This window comes from Psilocybe cubensis, chromosome 3, assembly GCF_017499595.1.
Source record: "Psilocybe cubensis strain MGC-MH-2018 chromosome 3, whole genome shotgun sequence".
In the NCBI taxonomy this organism is placed as follows: domain Eukaryota; kingdom Fungi; phylum Basidiomycota; class Agaricomycetes; order Agaricales; family Agrocybaceae; genus Psilocybe; species Psilocybe cubensis.
In genome coordinates this window covers 1,788,033-1,807,244 of record NC_063001.1, presented here as the reverse complement: position 1 = coordinate 1,807,244, position 19,212 = coordinate 1,788,033, and the positions used below count along the sequence as shown (strand labels likewise).

General features: G+C 44.9%; 6 protein-coding genes across 6 annotated transcripts; 2 read left to right on the top strand and 4 right to left on the bottom strand.

Annotated features, from left to right (window-relative positions):
* Window positions 1-138: 138 nt before the first annotated feature.
* Window positions 139-4,810, bottom strand: JR316_0003361 (uncharacterized protein; the record flags this gene model as incomplete). The annotated part of the gene is made up of 10 exons (XM_047889134.1): window positions 139-419; window positions 471-755; window positions 815-1,036; window positions 1,088-1,205; window positions 1,257-1,960; window positions 2,135-2,206; window positions 3,011-3,825; window positions 3,887-4,391; window positions 4,452-4,696; window positions 4,749-4,810. 10 exons carry the CDS (start codon window positions 4,808-4,810, stop codon window positions 139-141), a joined length of 3,309 nt encoding a protein of 1,102 aa, XP_047751508.1.
* Window positions 4,811-5,087: 277 nt separating this feature from the next.
* Window positions 5,088-6,251, bottom strand: JR316_0003360 (Ribosome biogenesis protein brx1; the record flags this gene model as incomplete). The annotated part of the gene is made up of 5 exons (XM_047889133.1): window positions 5,088-5,242; window positions 5,302-5,437; window positions 5,506-5,607; window positions 5,674-5,963; window positions 6,023-6,251. 5 exons carry the CDS (start codon window positions 6,249-6,251, stop codon window positions 5,088-5,090), a joined length of 912 nt encoding a protein of 303 aa, XP_047751507.1.
* A 957-nt stretch (window positions 6,252-7,208) lies between these two features.
* On the bottom strand, window positions 7,209-8,655 carry JR316_0003359 (RNA-binding protein rnc1; the record flags this gene model as incomplete). Its single annotated transcript, XM_047889132.1, has 4 exons — window positions 7,209-7,262; window positions 7,318-7,803; window positions 7,856-8,065; window positions 8,134-8,655. The coding sequence occupies 4 exons, from the start codon at window positions 8,653-8,655 to the stop codon at window positions 7,209-7,211; spliced, it is 1,272 nt and encodes a 423-aa protein (XP_047751506.1).
* A 312-nt stretch (window positions 8,656-8,967) lies between these two features.
* Window positions 8,968-11,184, bottom strand: JR316_0003358 (Adenosine deaminase 2-A; the record flags this gene model as incomplete). Its single annotated transcript, XM_047889131.1, has 13 exons — window positions 8,968-9,072; window positions 9,123-9,188; window positions 9,239-9,364; window positions 9,420-9,432; window positions 9,486-9,563; window positions 9,617-9,821; window positions 9,876-9,975; window positions 10,028-10,160; window positions 10,209-10,318; window positions 10,372-10,410; window positions 10,462-10,815; window positions 10,871-10,917; window positions 10,968-11,184. The coding sequence occupies 13 exons, from the start codon at window positions 11,182-11,184 to the stop codon at window positions 8,968-8,970; spliced, it is 1,593 nt and encodes a 530-aa protein (XP_047751505.1).
* Window positions 11,185-12,262: 1,078 nt separating this feature from the next.
* Window positions 12,263-15,245, top strand: JR316_0003357 (Endoglucanase A; the record flags this gene model as incomplete). The annotated part of the gene is made up of 14 exons (XM_047889130.1): window positions 12,263-12,547; window positions 12,612-12,770; window positions 12,823-12,876; window positions 12,926-12,955; window positions 13,008-13,124; window positions 13,176-13,336; window positions 13,397-13,664; window positions 13,728-13,757; window positions 13,825-14,057; window positions 14,116-14,228; window positions 14,286-14,497; window positions 14,551-14,843; window positions 14,898-15,117; window positions 15,171-15,245. 14 exons carry the CDS (start codon window positions 12,263-12,265, stop codon window positions 15,243-15,245), a joined length of 2,250 nt encoding a protein of 749 aa, XP_047751504.1.
* Window positions 15,246-16,025: 780 nt separating this feature from the next.
* JR316_0003356 (Endoglucanase A) lies at window positions 16,026-19,088 on the top strand (the record flags this gene model as incomplete). The annotated part of the gene is made up of 14 exons (XM_047889129.1): window positions 16,026-16,304; window positions 16,383-16,541; window positions 16,603-16,656; window positions 16,710-16,739; window positions 16,790-16,906; window positions 16,969-17,129; window positions 17,184-17,441; window positions 17,500-17,509; window positions 17,599-17,840; window positions 17,906-18,018; window positions 18,090-18,304; window positions 18,368-18,660; window positions 18,726-18,948; window positions 19,014-19,088. 14 exons carry the CDS (start codon window positions 16,026-16,028, stop codon window positions 19,086-19,088), a joined length of 2,229 nt encoding a protein of 742 aa, XP_047751503.1.
* Between the last annotated feature and the right edge of the window lie 124 nt (window positions 19,089-19,212).

Below are 19,212 nucleotides of genomic sequence, written 5' to 3'. Positions count from 1 at the left end.
ATGCTTTTTAAAGCGGCAGAGGTAACTTGCTAATGCCGATTGTATAATGGGTACCATCAATATTTAATCCCTAAGATTAAAAAGGTATTTAATTTGGTAGAAGTTCTACATACATAATAATAATTAGAGTCGATAGAACTATTCTACAATTTGAACCGAATTGTCAGATTCTTCATTACTGTCTTCATTCTTTTCCCCGCCAACGTAGTCATACAAAGTCCGTACAAACAAAGAAAGCTGGTCTCTTTCAAATGTAAATTTATCAGCTAGGAATTCAAGAGAGTCCCGGAATTCTTGAGATTCGTTTTGAAGTTCCAATGGTATATAATGAACAGATGGAACAAGGTCTTCTTTTCTAGTAACAGGCTTTGGTGCGTCGGGGAGAGGTTCATAACCGAGCCTCAGATTAAAGTTGATACCTGTGACGAAGAATGAGCAGTTACGAGTCAACGCGAAAAAAGAATACATACTTTTTGAGATAGAATCCTTTTTCATCACGTCTTTATGTGTATAACAACAGTTTAAGACCCATTCTTCCATATCCAGATACTTTCCAGGTTGCATTTTCATATGAGGAACAATAAGATTGGTGAGATCTTCATAAAACTTGATGATTATGGCATATTTTGGATCTTGACTTGCTCCAAAGGCGACCCCAGTCCCCCGAGGTCGCGAAGAAGAGGGCGGCGGGGCGCGTGCGTTCAACTCCTGATTTCGTTTAACTTCTTCTTTCAGTTCGATGCTTATTATTCTTTCTATCAACATAAGGAAAGTGAGGCCCATGTTCCTAGAACGAGATGCAAAGTCTACGTACTATCTTCTTTTAATTCTGTGATTTCACTTTCTTGTTCTTTGAGGCGTTGCTCCCGTTCCTGAAGAGCTTCTCTGTATTTCTTGAGCTGCTCTTGTAAAGCATGCATCTCGTTGTTCGCTTCATCCCTGGTCAGAAGCTCAAAAGCTGATTTCTTGCCAGAACTAAGCACGGGGTCGCGTTTCGCAAGCTGTGCATTGAGATCGTCCAAGAGCGAGTCCTTTGCTACAGGAGAATTAATATAGGAAACCATAGAGCGAGTAGGATGATTCTGACCTTCAATGAGCGCTTGATGCTGAGTCTCCATGCGTTCCATCAGCTGTTCAGATTCCGTCTTTCGCACTTGGCATAGTTCCTCCACTTGTCGCGTCAATTCTTTGATGTGGTCTTCCGCCTAAAAGATGGTATTAGTTATTTCAGTGAAAATGAGCCGATTGCCCTTTACCTGCTGCAGCTGTTTCTCCAATCGTGCAATATATGCATCCTTCTTGTGATCCTGAGGTAGAGGAGGTTGCCCCTTCGCAGACTTGCCTGGCTTGATGTTAAGTTGGCGATTGCTGGGTGCAGCAGCAATGACTGGTTCATCCACATTATCTTGGCCTTCATCGTCGATGTCCATATCGTCCACAGGCATCTCCACAACGTCGCTCTCCACTTGTTCCGCTTCTTGTCGCGCTGGTTTCTTGGGTACCAGTGTTGCCTTTTGCTTTCCCTTACCCTTGGCCAAGGTGTTTGTGTCAATCTTGGTCGTTCCATTGGCCGCATTAGAAAGGGGTTTCCCTGGACGAGGGGCGGACTTCTTAGTGACGGGGCGCGACTTGTTATTTGGGGGTGAAACAATCTCCTCTACTTCAGCACTGCTGTCCTCTCCACTGCGCGCGATACCTTCTTCCTCGGGTATATGTTTATCGGCCACCGTCCGTCGCCCGCGACCTGCAGGTTTTTCTACAATCATCTCCAGCCCTTCGTCCTGGGACTGCCTGTCGCGTGTAGCGCCTATTTCTTTCTTCCGTTTATTTGATGCAGCGTTGTTGGTGGCCCTTGATGGTCCTGCCTCAGCGCGACTCTGATTCAGATTGCCGCCAACAGACTTAGTTTTCGATGCAACCTTTGGGGGGAAGGTGCTTGTTACAAAGCCATGAAGGTTATCTAAATTTCATCGAGGTAAGTTTTATATGAATTAAATTATGTCAAGTTGCAATGCTTTACTGATTTCATCGTCATCAGAGTCGGCGAACATGATAGCAGCAAGGATGCAGACTTAGCTCGCGGGAGTGACAAAAACGACCATCACGAGTCGATGATACAGAGCACGTGACTCACGCGTTGACTGTTGCGTTTTGGACGCGTCCAGGCTTTCAGCAACTCGTTCACCCTCGCAGAGAGGAAGCCCGGCTAATTGAATAACAGCGAGATTTGAAACCCATATAAATTTGTAGAGTCCTAATATACTATTTTAATTTTCAAATCTTCCCTTCCTTTGGTCTTCGTAAGTCTGTCTGGCTCCTCTCAGTAACCAAAGGCTGGTTCAACTTTTTGAGTTCAATTGCCAAGGGCTCGCCTAAAGGTGCCTAAAAAGCACCCGTCATCGATTGACCTGGATGGCTACATGAGTGTTTGAGCGAGCATAATATCAACACAAGTAAAGAACATATTGATCGTGTTCGAATTATTTGGGAAGTACGCAAAGATTATGGGTTGTAATTGCTGCAAGTCAAGTGCGAGTTGAACCAATGGCATTCAACAACTATCTAAAATAGGAAGCACAAAAAGCTGTTTGTTGCAAAACATGATTGAAACTAAATTCGAAATGAGTGTTATAAAATGATAGTACATAGAATTATTTATGATGAGAGTAGATTGCGCTTTTTGAATCGATATATTGTAATTGTGGTGGAAAATTGATATGCTGTGACCGATGATGATGATGAATGAGAGATGCTGGAAGATTATGATGGAAAAGGGATCGCAATGCAGTCAAACCGCCCTAACGTTGGAGAGCTGCGCAGAAAGGTACTATTCAAGACAGTCGGAATTTACGAGTTTGAAAAACGATACTGAAAGGCGTTATAAGTCAAAAATGTGCATGTTAGAAAGGAAAAGAACGAAGGTCCCCCCAGTAAGCAGGCTGGAAGGGTAAGCAGGTGGTCGTCGTTTCGTTGATGTGGAATGGAGTAATTTAAATAGACTGGGATGCACCAGAGTCGCCCATAAGAAGGGATGTGGGCGCCTTCTCGTTGTTGGTGTTAAGTCCATTCTGATATGCGCCTAAATTGCATATGTTTGTGCAGTCAGTGCTCCCAGCAGGGGAGTCACTTGGCTCCATCAAAGGCGCTTCTGATCGAGGAGTATAAAGGGGAAGTGGTGTCGAGTAATCAATTTTGCGGTCGCCGTTGCGATCATATAATTGGAAGTAGGCAGGCAAAGGTATCGATGTTGACTGGTAAGGGTGTGATGATAGTTGGGAAACATCGGCGTTCTCAAGACTCTGGACTCCAGTTGCAGATGGCTTGAGGGGCACGTTTCCAAATGTTACAGGTATTCTGAAGCTCAGCCGCTCTGTCGCAACCCTGTCTCTATTATCTTGCAAGTCGTAGGTATAGGTCAAAGAAACCAATGCCTCATGTTGAACAGTGTACAAGGGACCCTGTAAGGTTGGTCTGATGATCTTCGCACCTCCCCATTCAAATGTATCATAATCGTCGTGACTGAAAGCCGTGTTTTCATGTATGAACGGGACCGTGGTGTCCATAGTATACCACGTAGGAGGTCCGTCTCTGAGGGCGTCATTAGCGAAAACATAGTTATCGGTCGACAGTTTATAACTCCCAGACTCTTCGCTTGGAAGAAGAGAAAATATACGACTGGCTGATTCGGAAAATTCGGAAGAGACATAGAGCCCAACATCGTAGACTGAACTAATTGGGTGAGGGTCCCGCAGTGGCAAATTAGGGGGTTGAAGATCTTGCGGCGGTAGTGGATATCTTGCATGATATGTCGACGATGGTCGGTACCTGGGCAAGCGACAGAGGTGAGAAAGGTGGGTACGTTGGCATAGAGTTGCCGATACGGTACCTGCACTTTTCCTGCTGAGTAATGTCAACGTGAACTTCTGTCAACTGAATCCGCTTGCAATGTTCTTCTGCCAGATCTTTCGTGCGAAGACGTAACGTCAACGGCAATATATCGCTGCTAATGTCAACATATTCCGGGACCGACGCTAGGACTTGGATCTTGGAGAGCACCTCCATAGGAATTCCTCTTTCAGCATCCTGCTGTTTTGATGAGGGAGTAGAATTGACAAGATAGTTTAGCGTTGTCAAGTCAGTAATTTCTACTTTCGGCGGTGCCATGAACCGGTGGAGTACGATAGGCTTTTTAGCCTCTGCGCACTTGACGCGGGATCGAAACGGAGCGCATAATGTGGAAAATCCCCAAGAGTTATTGTGCTCCTCATCTACATTGGCGAACTTGGCGGTTGCATATAAAGCGTATCGTGTTCCCAGCTCCTCGATTCCAATGGTTGTTGTAGGTGGGAGCCATCCGGGAATAGGCAGGTTGAAAATGACATTCCATACGGCTGATCAGAAATGTTGAGATTTATGCTTTCCACTTAATGTGCGCAATTAATCAAGCTTACACGGTTCTGAAGAATCCTCGCATCCCTCATTCGACAACTCAATGGGAACTGAGGGAGCAAGCTCATGGGTGACTGAGCAAACACGCAAGGACGAATACCCGGTGTTTGGAGTGAATATCTCAGACTGGCCTTCGAAGGTAATGGTTAACGATTGGAGAAGAAGACGAGCCGTCCGCCGAGATTCAAAAAGAGAAAAGGGGGAAGTGACGGATAACGAAATATGACCAGACAGAGAATACGCAGAACTAGAGGAAAGCAAATGAGTAGCCTCGAGGCAAGAAAGGATAAGGAGCTCACCTCGGATCGGAAGGCCCATACATATGCAGATGATCAGAGAAGGGATGTATTGTGATACGCATAGACATGACGGAGAGAAGAGGGCAATGGAGTAGAGAGTGGGGAGAGGAGACAAGAGGGATTGCTATGACGGGGAGAACAAGAAAGGCCGTTCATTATAACAAAAGAAATTGAGACAAGATATATTGTCTCCAAAAAGGTAAATCCAAGGCAAACACCTCCTTTGTCCGTACGTCATTGATGTGCTGACATAATCAATTGCAGGGAGAATGAGAACAAGGCTGTCATTGTTCCTCGGCCCTATGTAGGCTCGCAGTTAAAGAATCACAACAACTCTACTTACGCGAACACCTTGGACACTGCAAGTTCGTTTTCCTCCAGTCGCCGCATCTCTCTTCTTCTCTGTGTCTCCGCCTCGGCATCTTTCCTCATGTTGTATTTGCCTCCCTTCTCTCTCTTAAGCGCCATGCGCGTCGCAGCGGGCGACACAAATTCTACATTGATGAGCTAGTTAGCTTTTGGATACCTTGAACAATGGGAGATGGATACGAACCAGGGTTCGAGAACACCGTTGCACCTCCAAACGCTCCTTCGAAGATACGGATGGGGGTAAGCACGAAACGCGGTCCGATTTCCACCAGCGTCGTTTGTGGGGGACCATTCGGTTGTAGTGGGTCTTTCTCGAGTATCTGTTAAATGTGGGAGGAACACAAACGTCAAAAAGATGTCCCTGAATTAAAGTCCACTCGATTCTCACCTGAAAGTTGCGGAACCATATTTTGGAATCCACAATGGAGAATGTCAAAATGTGGTCAATGAATGGCTTTGCCCGTCTTGACGTGGATGGTACTCCAAAGATCTAATAAATTAAGATAAGAAATCTGTCAGAAAAGCCTACTTTATGCTGTTTCGATATCGCACTCACCTGAGTAAACACTTCTTTAGTCAACTTTCCCCACTCGCTGTCGTCAAATGCCTTATCAAAGCTAAGTAGGCCCCGGCTCCCCTTTAAGCAATTTCCCGTCATCTTGAGTTCGTCCATGGTGTGCACATTTTGTACATGGAGTTTGATGCTTGGTCCATTTGGCGTTTTCGCTGCCCACATATAGAGGTCCTCGTGCCGTCGGGCTTCAAAGTATAGAGTGTTGTTGCAATTGTTAAGGTCAGCGAGTTCGGGTAGGAGGTGCAGCTGTGACTTCGAGTCAAGTTTCGAATCTAAAGACCATACCAGTGCTTAGCGCTTCGTTGTCGCTGGCACATGCCATCCGCCGTACCTTTTTTAACATGAGGTAAAAGCGCCTCTATGTCATTCATAAGATGCCTCATCCTATGAGTAATTCCTCTGGAAGAAAGCAGTAACACTCTTTGCTTGTTTTTCTTCGTTTTTACCGCCTGCGTCTCGCTAGGCTCGTCCACATCCATTTCATCGGCCTTGCGTTTCCCCTTTCCCTTGAGGGCAGCCTTTGAAGCATTGGCTTTTTGTGCCTTTATTACCGAGGCCATTTTGCAAAATTGTGATAAAGGAATGGTTTAGCGTTGAACGTTGAACGATCGAACTTCCAACGCAACTGTGATCAGTGTCCAAATTTTTGATGATTACGTAAACGTATCAGAGGGACTATCACGCTCTCCCTTTCAACACTACTTTTTTTATATGACTTTTTCAATGATACTATCTTTAACCTCTGTTTGCCATCGCCCTAATTCATATAGTTAATTGATCATACCAATCGATTGGAGATAATGTTAGGCGCAAAATGACCGTCGTGGATATCAGAACTGAACTAAAAAAACATGCACACGAAGCCTGGGTGAATATAAGAGCACACAGGCATAAATTGACGAATTAAGCCAATTGCATCCAACTACCTCCGGAACCAATTTGACTATGAATATCCATTCGAATGATACGTGTAGCATTAGAGCTAACAATATTTCAGAGCTCATCTGCTTCCTAGTGAAATTTTAAGCAATGTGCGATAAACTTTACACCGCGTAAATCATGATGAAACAATTACATGTCTAACTTGCGGCGAAAGATGTACGATACCTGAAAAACGATCAATCGTCTGCGACGTGCGTCGTGCGGCGCCTCGGTGCGCCTGGAACGTAATAACTAAACAGATTGAAACATTGAGATAATGTACAAACGAAACTAAGCACGCACCCCGAAGTGCAGCTAGTTTAGAGACACGGTACGAAGAGATTGAAGAAAAGGGGTGCAAAATGGATTTCCGAGAAAGCACATTGAGGAAATGAGGCAAGGGGTGAGACAGACAACAAAATTGGCGGATTGACGCATGGAGGGGTGGAAAAGGAACACGAGATGGATAACACAGGATGGAGAACTAGTACGAGAAGGATGAAACAAAAATGTGACAAGGAAGGTTCCGAAACTTAGTAGAAGTCGGAGCCGCGCTGAGTGTTCGTTTACAGATGTGGATAGTTTACTCTAGGCTTTTAACTCTGATTCGAAGTCACTCGAAGTTGCTTCTGTTTCTCCTGCTCTAATCGCTAATGGGAATGTTTAATCAGCCACATAATAACGAAAAGTGCTATTACCACTTACGTGATAGAGGAGCTGAACCGCCATCTGAATGTTTGCTGGCTGGCCAGTGATAACCACTAATCTCTCCCCTTCTTGGCCAGCAGGGGCAGGGGCACCATTCACACCTTGCCCTACAGCGCCAGGTTCCATAATTTTGATCTGGCTGGCACTCATGTGTCGTATCTCATTGATTTTACTGCCCCCTTTGCCAATAATACAACCCACCAAATCATTAGGTATGTAGATTTGCTGGGTCTGTAGTTGTGTAGGGGGGTTGTGAGGTGCATAGGTTGAACCAGGATTGTATCCTCCCTGAGGAACATATGAGGAACCTCCGGGGCCTCCTCCACCAGAGCGTCCGTTGCCACGTGGGTTATTGGAAGGACGGTAGCTAGAATTAGAATTGGCATAAGAAGGCATTTTTTCTTGTGCTTCGATGAGGATATTTCCGATGTAGTACGTTGCTATATGGATGGCATCAGCGACACCAGCTACACTGAGAACCCTCTGTGGGTCACATCAGTGTTGAATTATTGGGAGTTGACCAATAGAAACAAACCTCTGTCGAGCCTGGAAGCATCCCTTCACTGGCGTTGAGCCTGGCACCACTAGCATCTTGAATTTCCTTGATTTTGGAACCTTGTTTGCCAATGACGGATCCCATTCTGGAGTTGGGAATCATGAATTTGATGGTGACAGCACGGCTTCCCGGAACTGAAGGCACATCAAATGGTTCATCATTAATCCTCCGTACGATGAGCCCAAAAGCCTTATATGCATAGAAGATAAAGATGAATAAGTACAGAGGCACACTAGAAAAGGACAATGGATAATGACCTTTGACACTGCATCGAGAGGACCGCTGACATTGAGAATACGTTCTGGGTTACCAGGAATGCTCTCTGAAACCATCACTCGAGCACCACTCTTCTCGCGGATTTCATTGACATGGGACCCGCCTTTACCAATGATGATGGAAGCGTCTTGGGTAACGATCAAACAGCGCATATGAATGTTGGCAGAGGGAGCAGCTGTCGTGGTCGATGAAGAAGAAGGTTCGCCCGTTGTAGTCGCTGAGTCCTTATTGTCGCCTGAAGGGGCGGTCTTCTGGTCGTCCTTCTTAGCATCGTTGCGACTTGAATTGGGAGTAGATGAATTTGTGTCATTCGCCTGCTTGGTGCTGGTGGCTAGTCCAGAGTCGGCCATGCTGATATCTGAGGACTGGGAAACGGGACCCGTGGCGTTGGCCGATGAGCCATCCACGGCGGTTGCGCCCGTGTTGGCACGCTTGTAGGTTTTCTGCTGCTCGTTGTCGGAGGGCGAGCGCGACCTCTTGCGGTTAGATTCGGCGTCTGGCATGGTCGTAATTTAGTTCAACGGTTCTTTTCGTTAGCTCTGGGTTTGTGAAGGGATTGGATTGGGGGTGCGATGCCAAGGGGATGGGATGACTTGGAGGTGTGGTATGGTCTGATGGAATGGCAGGGATGGATGTGAGGGGAATGCGAGGCAGGAGGTTGGGAACATTACAAAGTTGATTGTACATACCTCAGACGAGAAAGAAACGACGGCGCTGCTCAGTGTTGATGTCAAATCAGAAAAGACTAAGACCTGTCCTCGTCCCACTTGTCCCCTAAATACTGCTACAAACACATACATACAAAACACACCAGCTCACTTTGCCCCGTATTCTACCACAATATATTCTACAAATTCGCTCCATCTTCTTTCGAATACTCCCAGTGCCCTCTCCTTCTCTGCCTTCTCCAGCGTAGAGAACTGTGCTCTTTTAGTTCGGTCATGCATCGGAACTGGTCTGCTGTACCCACCTCAATGCTGTCTCTCGCAAGTGCACCCAGCGTACTTAGTCCAGTGATCTCGCTGGCGACAAATACCTGACTCGTCTATAAGCACACCCCGAGCTGCAACAACAGTAGTAATATACCTGGAAAAAGTCGTACGTGAGACCCATGCTTCCAAACACCGCTGGGTCATCAGAACACAGAGCAACCGGTACACCGTAGTTTAGTAAAGCAGGCAATGGATGCATAGGCATCGAAGAAGTTAATCGCTGCAAAAACTCATATTTAAATCAGCATCCTGGCCATATTAGCGGTGAAGCGTACCAGGATTTCGTTTCTATTAAATCTTGTCAACTTTAATTTATACGAATTTCATAAACGATAACTTACGAAATTGGGCAGACCTCGACAGCGATACCTTTTTGCCTACACTCTTCTACCAGCTTCGGATGCCTGTGGAGCGAATATCTGTTACCGAAATCAGTTATACACGATAAATTACAGTACTTATTACTACACACCCGTGGCCAATGCGTTTTGTCCCAAGAAGAATTGCGTCATAAAGGTTGGAATCTGCTTCGGTCCCGTCGCCTGTGGTTTCGCCTGCATGAAAGATAAATGGTATGTCTAACGATTCTTCCTTCTGGCGTTCTTGGAATCGCAGCAGTTGTTCAGCGTAGTAAATGAGTGGGTTCAGGACATTTTCTGGCCCAACAAGGTCAAATCCTGGAACTTCACATTAGCTTTCTCTCACACATGCAAAAAATACACATAGCTTGCCGGCTACTAAGTGTGGGTATTCCTTTTTCAACGTTATGCAATCTTCTAGATACCAAACCAATTCCTCCGGTGTAGCAGACCGAACCACTGAATATATGATCTATAGGTCGCTTAAAATCAACGTGAGGGAGAAGAAGTTGAAAAATACGAACTCTTGCCCCAATAAAATCGTCACCCCTGCTTTGTTGCTTCATTTCTTCCCTAATTTCGTTCATCACCCTTTCGAATATTTGAAGCCACGTGCGGTGAGGGACATTTAATTGACCATCTGCCCCATACATTAGTCTAGTATCATTGGTTAGTTGACGTTCGTGTTGAAAAATTCAGACTAACTTGGGAGTGAAATTAATTCGTGCTTCCACGTAAGAAATGCCATCTGCAATCATAGACCTGAAAAACTGCCTGACATATTCAACAAATATCGGTTCAATATGGAAAAGATTCTATTACTATTTTCTTAGCACCAAGCATGCCGCTGATTAAAGAAAAATCAAACCGTAGACGTTTGGAAAACAGTGCCAAATTTGTCCCAGATCTGGAGGGGTTGTCGATCAATATTATTATGGTGAAGCAGCATCGCACTCACCTTAGCCAAAGTGTTGTATGTACCATACGCCTCTGACGGATTAATGGTCATGGTACCAATTAGCCATTTGTCAAATCCTTCCATGCCACCCAATTCTTGCGAGAAAAAGTTTCGTGCATTTACTAAAGAGACCCAAGTTTGCAAGGAATACGTTGGATCTGATATACTCTTCACTTGAGAATATTGTTCTTGAGGCAAAATACGAAACTCGGGTAAATTTGTCGAAAGGTTCGATTTTGATAGAGGTTTGTGAAGGCGAATATGAATTCCAGGTTGCTTGAGTGCCAACTGGAGCAGAAAGTCGATATCGACTGTAGCATCCAAATGCGCGTGTAATAACGCGCCTTTCGGCATCTAGGCGAATTAGAATTTAAAACAAGGAAGTGAAAATCAGAGGAGAATGTACTACTTTGCTTAGAATTTCGAAGACCTTGGTCTTCATAATAATACTCTTGCCTTGATATTTCTCGATTTAGATGTTTTGAGGCCACAGAAAGATGCCATACCAGTCAAAAATTCCATTCCGGGGAACGGGTGAGGAATTGATGGATAATCTGCTGTCCAGACGGTTTTGGCCTCTAAAGCACGTATATCCCTCATTATCTTATCCGCCTCTAACTCCTTGGACGAGCGCGAATGCAAATTACGATATTCACGTCTAAGAGAAAGGTCCGCGTCTATTAAAGAGTTCCTTTGGGCATGATATTCAGAAAGAGCAGCCATGGTTGATGATTGCAGGATGAAAGAAAATCGTCGTGAAGGTCGTTCAAAATCCACAGGTTTTGAAATTGGATTTGATCTGGAATGTTATCGATTGCAACAGAAAACGGGACCGTGATTACGGTACTCCATGACTCATGAACCGTATGGAATCACGTTAAAATTGCTGTGGACGCGCAGTCAATATTTTGGTGGATGGGGCTAATTAAAACCGATGAAATGAAATGAAGTTGGGCCTCTTCGTCGTCCGGTATTGGCGTCAACTATATTGCTCTGGTTATCAAGGTATATATAACCATCAAGCGACGAGTATGGGGTGACCATACTGTGATGAAAAAACAAAAACAGGCGATGAAAGTGGGTTGCTCGTGTAGAAAGTTGTATTGACATAAGATCGTGGGACTATTTGGGCTAACGGAAACAAGATTGCTTAAGTGATGTAATGAAACGGCCCTCGTCCACAACAACTCCACTTTGCCCAGCTGGTTAAAAGACTCAAAAGCAAAGTTCAAATCTTAATGAATTACATTGATCGTGTACAAGATGCATCTACGTTACAAATTTCTTGTTCGCGACTGTCCCTATCTTTGCACCAGACATTGTGATCTGTCGCGCTCGGATTCCCTCTCGGATAAAGTCAATCCAGGACGGCGATTCTTGCACAAGTGACAAATTTATGAAGGACTTCCGATGGGTAAGTGAAAAGTCCATTGCTTTGACTTACATGTTGAAAAGTAAAAAGTTTAGAACTTCGCACTTCGGGCCCTTCATGGTCCCAACGCGACTTCGTACCTAGTGGCCCACATGCTCACGAAGTAGATCCCCAACCTCTTTTTTGCAGAGAAGGTAGTGTAGCGGTGTACTTTCCTCGACACATGACTCTCGATTCGTTGGTGGTTGTAATTTGGACAGGTTCTAACCATGCTAGTCTAATAACCCGCATATTATCCTTCTTGACTTGATTAACCGAATTCCGGCCGTCCAGCCATTATTGCAACCTGCCACCTCTATAGAAACACGGACTAAATGGACTTTGAAAACTTGTGGAAACTTCTGCAAAGGGCCCACTCGAATTTCGGCGATGCTCTCCAAACATTACTTCCTACGCTTGGCACTCTTTGTCGCGTCTTTGGCGCCCAAAGGGGTTCAATGCGCGACAGAAGATTTGGCAATCTATACAGACAATGCACTTGTTCAGGGATGGGAAAATTGGAGCTGGAGTAGCGACATTAACTTCGCTGCCACTGATTTATTTTCTGGTTCCAGTGGAAGTTCAATATCTGTAAACTCTAGCCAGTACGCTGCGCTTTCGGTAAAGCTGGAAGGTACATTCCCCGACTACGCTGGGCTTCGCTTCGACATTGCTGTGAGTCTACATATCTGCTCTATATGATTGTTACACTTTTTCATTATGGATCTATCGTGTTTAGGGTGTACAACCGGACTTGACAATAGTTGTTCAATCCACCACTGATAACAGCCAGTCTCCAAATATTGCCTTGTCTAGCATCAGCAAGACTATTGTTGATGGACAATTCTCCTCCCTTCTAATTGATTTCAACAACCTGCCTGGAAGCGGTGCTCAATTGGTTTGTTTTGACGTCTCGTGACATTGCTGAAAAGTCTCATTAATTTTTGTAGGGAGCTGGAACCTGGGATCGTCTTACATTTCAAGCAGGGGGCAATGGTGCTTTTGTAAGTGGCATATTAAAACAAAAACATCTCTATTCATTGCATCAAATAGTACCACATCGACAATATCGTTCTTGTCAGCGTGAGTTGTGTAGCTAATTTGTGTCAACATGCCAATGAGCATGAGCACGCAGGAAATAACTATTACCCCACAATTTCTAAGTGCAGAGCCAATTACCAACAATGTTGTGGCTGTTACTACGGTCGGAGCTGTTGACTTGACCGACATTAACATCTCTCAAAACGGAGAGGTAAAAAACAGTACCTCCTGTACCGAGGCGCTAATCTGAATACATTTACAGAAACTCAAAGTCGTGAATCAGACCACTTATAACCCAGTTGACACGCCTTCCAAGACTATAACCTACTTGAAGCTGGACTCCGCGTTCCAACCAGGAAATTTGACCGTCACAGCAGGAAATTCCACATTTTCATACGTGTTGCCCGCTGTGCAATATGCTAGGTATGTGCTGAAGCGCTGTACATTGTTAAATTTATTTATTTAGTTGTGACTATATGTCAGCATTGTACAAGATGTTAATTTCCCTATTAACCCACATATCTACGGCGTCAATTTCCCAACTTCTGCCAGCTACATTCAACACTTAGGTGTCACAATTTCACGTTGGGGAGGTAACGCAGTGACCGCCTACAATCCTTTTGGTGGATTCACCAACGCGGGAAATGACTGGTACTTCGAAAACAGAGTCATTGATAATGGCCAAGCTGACGATTGGATGGGATGGGTCCATGGAGCTGGATCACAGACTTTGTTGACTGTCCCTGCGCAAGTATCTTTCTCCCCTACCCTGCCCATGTCGCATTGGGCTCACTCCTTTTCATCCTCTTTTTAGCCTCGACTGGGTGTCCAAGGACGCCACATCGTATTCCTATCCGAAATCCGTCTACCCAGGCAGGCATTTTTACTTCTCTACATATTCTCTATTAAAGCCATCTGCTTTAGATCAGCAGAGCTTTGACCCATACAACAGTGATGCCGGAAATGGCTTACTCCCAAATGGCTCCTATGTTACCCCTGTTCCTAGTCAGGCGAATGTTTATGTACCATGGAATAGCACAGCGGCTAAGCAATGGCTCTCCGGTTTGACTAACAAACCACTCATGGTAGCAATCGATAACGAAATAGAAATTGCCAGCAATACTCATCAAGACATGCATCCTGTGTAAATCAAAATCATTTCCCACTTCAACTTCATTAAATCTGATCCATTTTTTTGGAAGTCCGATGAGCTATGATGAAGAGTTAGCCAGAGTCATTGAATTCGGAACAGCCGCCAAGGAAGCCCTTCCTGACGTTCTTGTTGTAGCTCCTTCCACATGCTCGTGGTGGTACTGTAAGTGTTACTTTCTGCGTTAATTTGTCTGATCAATATTCTGAATATATTTGTTAGATTGGACTAGCGAAGTCGGCTATACCGACAATGCAGCACACTACAACATTGATTTTTTGCCGTGGTTCCTTATGCAGATGAAACAGCATGAAAGTACAACGGGCTCAAGGCTTTTGGATTACTTGGATATCCATTATTACTTCCAGGCTGACACCAGCGCAAACGATGCTGCTGCTAAGGCACTAAGACTGAGGGCTACTAGAAGTCTCTGGGTAAGATGAAACATTATTTGCTATTAGCTCTCTACTAACTGTTCTGTGGGAAGGATACATCATACGTTGATGAATCATGGGTTGGATCAAACCCCCAAAATCATCAATGGAACCCAACCTCCATTAATCTGGTCCCAAGATTTAAAACTCTTATTGCACAAAACTACCCAGGAACAAAATTCTCTGTCAGTGAATGGAGTTCCACGGCTGATACAGACATTACTGGTGGACTTGTTACTGTTGACGTTCTCGGTATCTGGGGCAAATACCAGGTTGATTCATCCACCTACTGGTCTACTCCGGACGAGCTTGGTCCCGTTGGATTGGCGTATTGGTTATACCGAGGGTATGCAATCTTTTACTTGATTATCAAAAGTGGTCGTTTAAAACCGTACTCTAGATACGGAACATACTTTGGAAGCTCTAGCGCTCAGGTGAATTTGGCCACTCCTAACCCAGACACACAGGGGGTATATGCTGCAACGGAAGGGGGCAAGCTGACACTTGTTATTGTCAACAAAAATCCTGACACTCCAATTGCCTTTGATATTGCAAATGTTCCTGTTGGAGAATACTTCATCCGCCATTTCGGTGGTGAAGCCGGTGTGGCCAAGTGGCAGGTAAGGAGTTCTGTCTTATGGATTCCGCCTTCATATTAATATTGCATTTCCAGACAACGATCACGTTGGAAGCGACTAACTATATTGTCGTTCCCGCTTATACTGCCATTTTCTTTCAGCAACAATAAAAATTTGAAGGAAGTTCGATGAACGAACAAAGTTTTGTGCCACTTTTGTTACTTGGAACAACGGGGTTGCCTAAGGTTACCTACTATGTCACATGTTGCACTTTACTATTTAATACGAGCTTCATGTGTGCGTCTTTTCGTTTGGTTCATATCAGATATTTTTTCCTGCGGATTTATCTCTGCAAATTTGAACGATTCGTGATCCTAATTATGACATTCTCGAAAGCTTTTCTGAAGCGACCACACGTGATTTTGTTCTTCAAGGTTCAGTGAAAAGAACGCCCAAGGACGCCATCTTGATTCTCTTAGCCACAATATTTTTGTTCAATATGAATCCGATCCATCCCCGAGTTCAGCATCCGTATCAGCATCCGTATCAGCAAACAAATTTTGTAACACATCGTGAACTGCAAGAAGCCACGAAAATAATCACCCTTAACTTGCTGAAACATCGCTTCACCTCCAATGATGAGGCCTTGAGGATTTGCACTGGACACTTTGATCCGTGTGTGCAAGGGCTGCTTTCACCACCGGACCGCTTTTTGCCACCTGACCATTCTCGCTAGGTACTTTGACATCGACTCAACTTCAATTGCGTGCTGGAAAGTCAAGACGCATTCGAGCGTTTAACCGACTTTGGGCCGTAGTAAAACCTGAAAATGTGGCTCAATTCATCTAACATAAACACGGCACCATAAAACCAGGATATGCTTGCCATAAATACTGGCGAAAAGGTTCTTACTTTTCATCCCGAAAGCCTTTGAAATTTCCGCGACTTTCATGCCTTTCAACAAGGTTCATCTAGTATTTCTAATATTGGGCATCGAAATTGCCACCGCCAGAGGTGCAACACAAGATTTGCCTATTTACACTGACAATGCTCTCGCACAAGGCTGGGAAAACTGGAGCTGGAGTAGCGATATCAACTTTGCTGCCACTGACTTGATATCTGGTACTTCCGGAAGCTCAATTTTTGTCAACTCGACGCAATACGCAGCTTTATCTGTAAAGCTAGAGGGTACATTCCCTGATTATGCAGGGCTTCGCTTCGATATCGCTGTAAGCAACTTATTTAAGCATGTCTTTGGCAACCATCCTTACTGGAGTTTCTGTTTTTCTTTTGCTTTGGTATTATAGGGTGCCCAACCGGATCTAACAATAACTATTCAATCTACTGCAGACAACAGCCAGTCACCTAATATTTTATTATCTGCAATCAGTAAAACTATTGTGGATGGACAGTTCTCCTCTCTATTAATCGACTTCAACGCTCTTCCAGGAAGTGGCGCACAATTGGTATGGCCTCGAATTTTCAGAAGAGTTTTCTATTCCCTTCATAATTAACTCCGCTTTGCAGGGCAATGGAACATGGGACCGACTCACGTTCCAGGCGGGTGGCAATGGCGCCGTCGTGAGTTGTAGAGTAACCTATCATGCAACGTACAATTTACAAAGGGAAAATAGTATCACATTGATAACATTGTACTTGTTGATGTAATTCTTCCACTTGACTTGCTTAGGGACCGTGCTGATCTGTTTTATAGCAAATCGTGGTTACTCCTCAGTTCCTCAGCGCAGAGCCTCTGGCCAACGATCTAGTGGCTGTCACTACTGTTGGTGCCGTTAATCTAACAGATATACATGTTTCTTTGAATGAAAAGGTATTTCTCATCGTCTGCGCCAATCAAATGAATCACAACATGATGTCATTTCAACCACGTAGGCCGTTAAAATAGCTAACCTTACGACGTACATCCCCGTCGATACTCCTTCAAAAACAATCACCTACCTGACTTTGGGGTCTGTATTAAAACCAGGCAATCTAACAATTACCGCAGGAGGTACTAGCTTTGCGTATACTCTGCCCTCTGTGCAGAAAGGAAGGTAAAGCCCATTCAGTGACATCCCACATGCCCAGGTTTCTGATTTAAGTGCCAGAATCTCTCAATCAGTCAAAACCCCTATCAACCCTCACATATATGGCGTCAATTTCCCGACATCTGCGAGTTATATCCAACACCTTGGTGTCACCATATCTAGGTGGGGAGGCAACGCAGTCACAGCGTATAATCCGTTTGGAGGTTTCACGAATGCCGGCGCCGATTGGTACTTCGAAAACCGTGGTAGCGACCAAGCTGATGACTGGATGGAATGGGTACAAGGTGCAGGCTCTGATAGTTTGTTGACAATCCCTGCGTACGTCAAGAACATTTACTCGAATATAGAGGCGAACTCTGATAACACTTATAATCAGGCTTGACTGGGTTGCCAAAGATGCTTCGACTTATTCATATCCAAAAACCATCTACCCAGGCTAGCTTTCTCGTCTTAGTTCTCTTCTTTCTTTCTCTAGGCTAACTATAAGGCAATTATAGATCAACAAAAGTTCGATCCATACAATGCTGACGCTGGGAATGGGTTACTTCCTAATGGCTCTGCCGTTAGCCCTCCAACTGACCCGAGTCGCGGATATGTTGCATGGAACACCACAGCCGCAAAACAATGGTTATCTGGTCTGAAGAACAAGCCGGCGATGGTTGCAATTGACAATGAAATCGAAATTGCTAGCAGTACCCACCAGGATATGCATCCAGAGTAAGTATCTCATTAAAATCACTTGTTAGGAAGTCCAGCTGATTTTTGCTTTTGTCACACTTTAGCCCTATGGGCTACGATGAAGAGTTGTCCAGGGTTGTGCAATTCGCGACCGCAGCAAAGGAAGCACTTCCAGATGTTCTGGTAGTTGCTCCTTCTACTTGTTCATGGTGGTTCTGTAAGTCTTTAAGATTCAATGAGTAGAGACATATTTGACCACATAAAACTTACGCATGAATTTCTGCTCAGACTGGACGAGCGTCATTGGGTTCGCTGATGATACTGCAGCACACAACAACACCGACTTCCTTCCATGGTTCCTCGCCCAAATGAAGCAGCAAGAAAAAATCGCGAAGAAGAGGCTTCTGGACTATCTGGACATCCATTACTACTACCAGGCAGACACCAGTGCCAACGACGACGCAGCAAAGGCCTTGAGACTGAGGATGACTCGCAGCCTTTGGGTATGTAATCTGATCTGTATCATTGACAAATCGTTTCAAGCGTGTCTTTTTGTTTCGGCATAGGATCCTACATACGTCGACGAATCCTGGGTCGGTTCCAACCCACAGAACCACCAGCCAAACCCCACGGTCGTCAATCTCATCCCGAGGTTCAAGACCCTCATTGCAGAGAACTACCCAGGAACCAAGCTCTCTGTCAGTGAATTCAGCTCTTCAGATGACACTGATATTACTGGTGGACTGGTGACCGTCGACATGCTTGGACTATTTGGCAAATACGGCCTGGACAGCGCAACCTACTGGGCAACCCCAGACGAGATGGGTCCCGTTGGTTTAGCGTACTGGCTCTACCGAGGGTGAGATTTTTTGTCCTTCATCGTACCCAGTGTGGAAAAGGCTGACATATTTGCCATTAAATTAGATATGGAACCTTCTTTGGCAGCTCGAGCGTGCAGGTCAACCTGTCCACCCCGAACCCAGACACACAGGGCGTGTTCGCCGCGACCAACTCCAAGGGCAAGCTCAGCCTCGTCATCGTCAACAAGAACCCCGACGTACCGATTTCGTTCGACCTATCGGGTGTCCCGACCGGCAAGTACTTCATTCGCCACTTTGGGGGGGAGGCTGGTGTGGCCAAGTGGCAGGTAGGAATTCTTGTATCATGTTCGTATAAGTCTCTGATGCTGATTCCTTCACCTTTGTCGAGCAGACCACGATGACATTAAAATCGGCGACCTACATCACAGTCCCAGCGTACACTGCTCTCTTCCTCCTACAACAATGATGATTAGGACTAGCGAATCATTGTAGCTGGAACTAGTTCTTGCACTGTAGTCAACAGCTTCTATCTTTTTTAAACTTTCCGAAAAAATGACAAAACGAGACTGTTTGTATGAGAATTGTCCAAA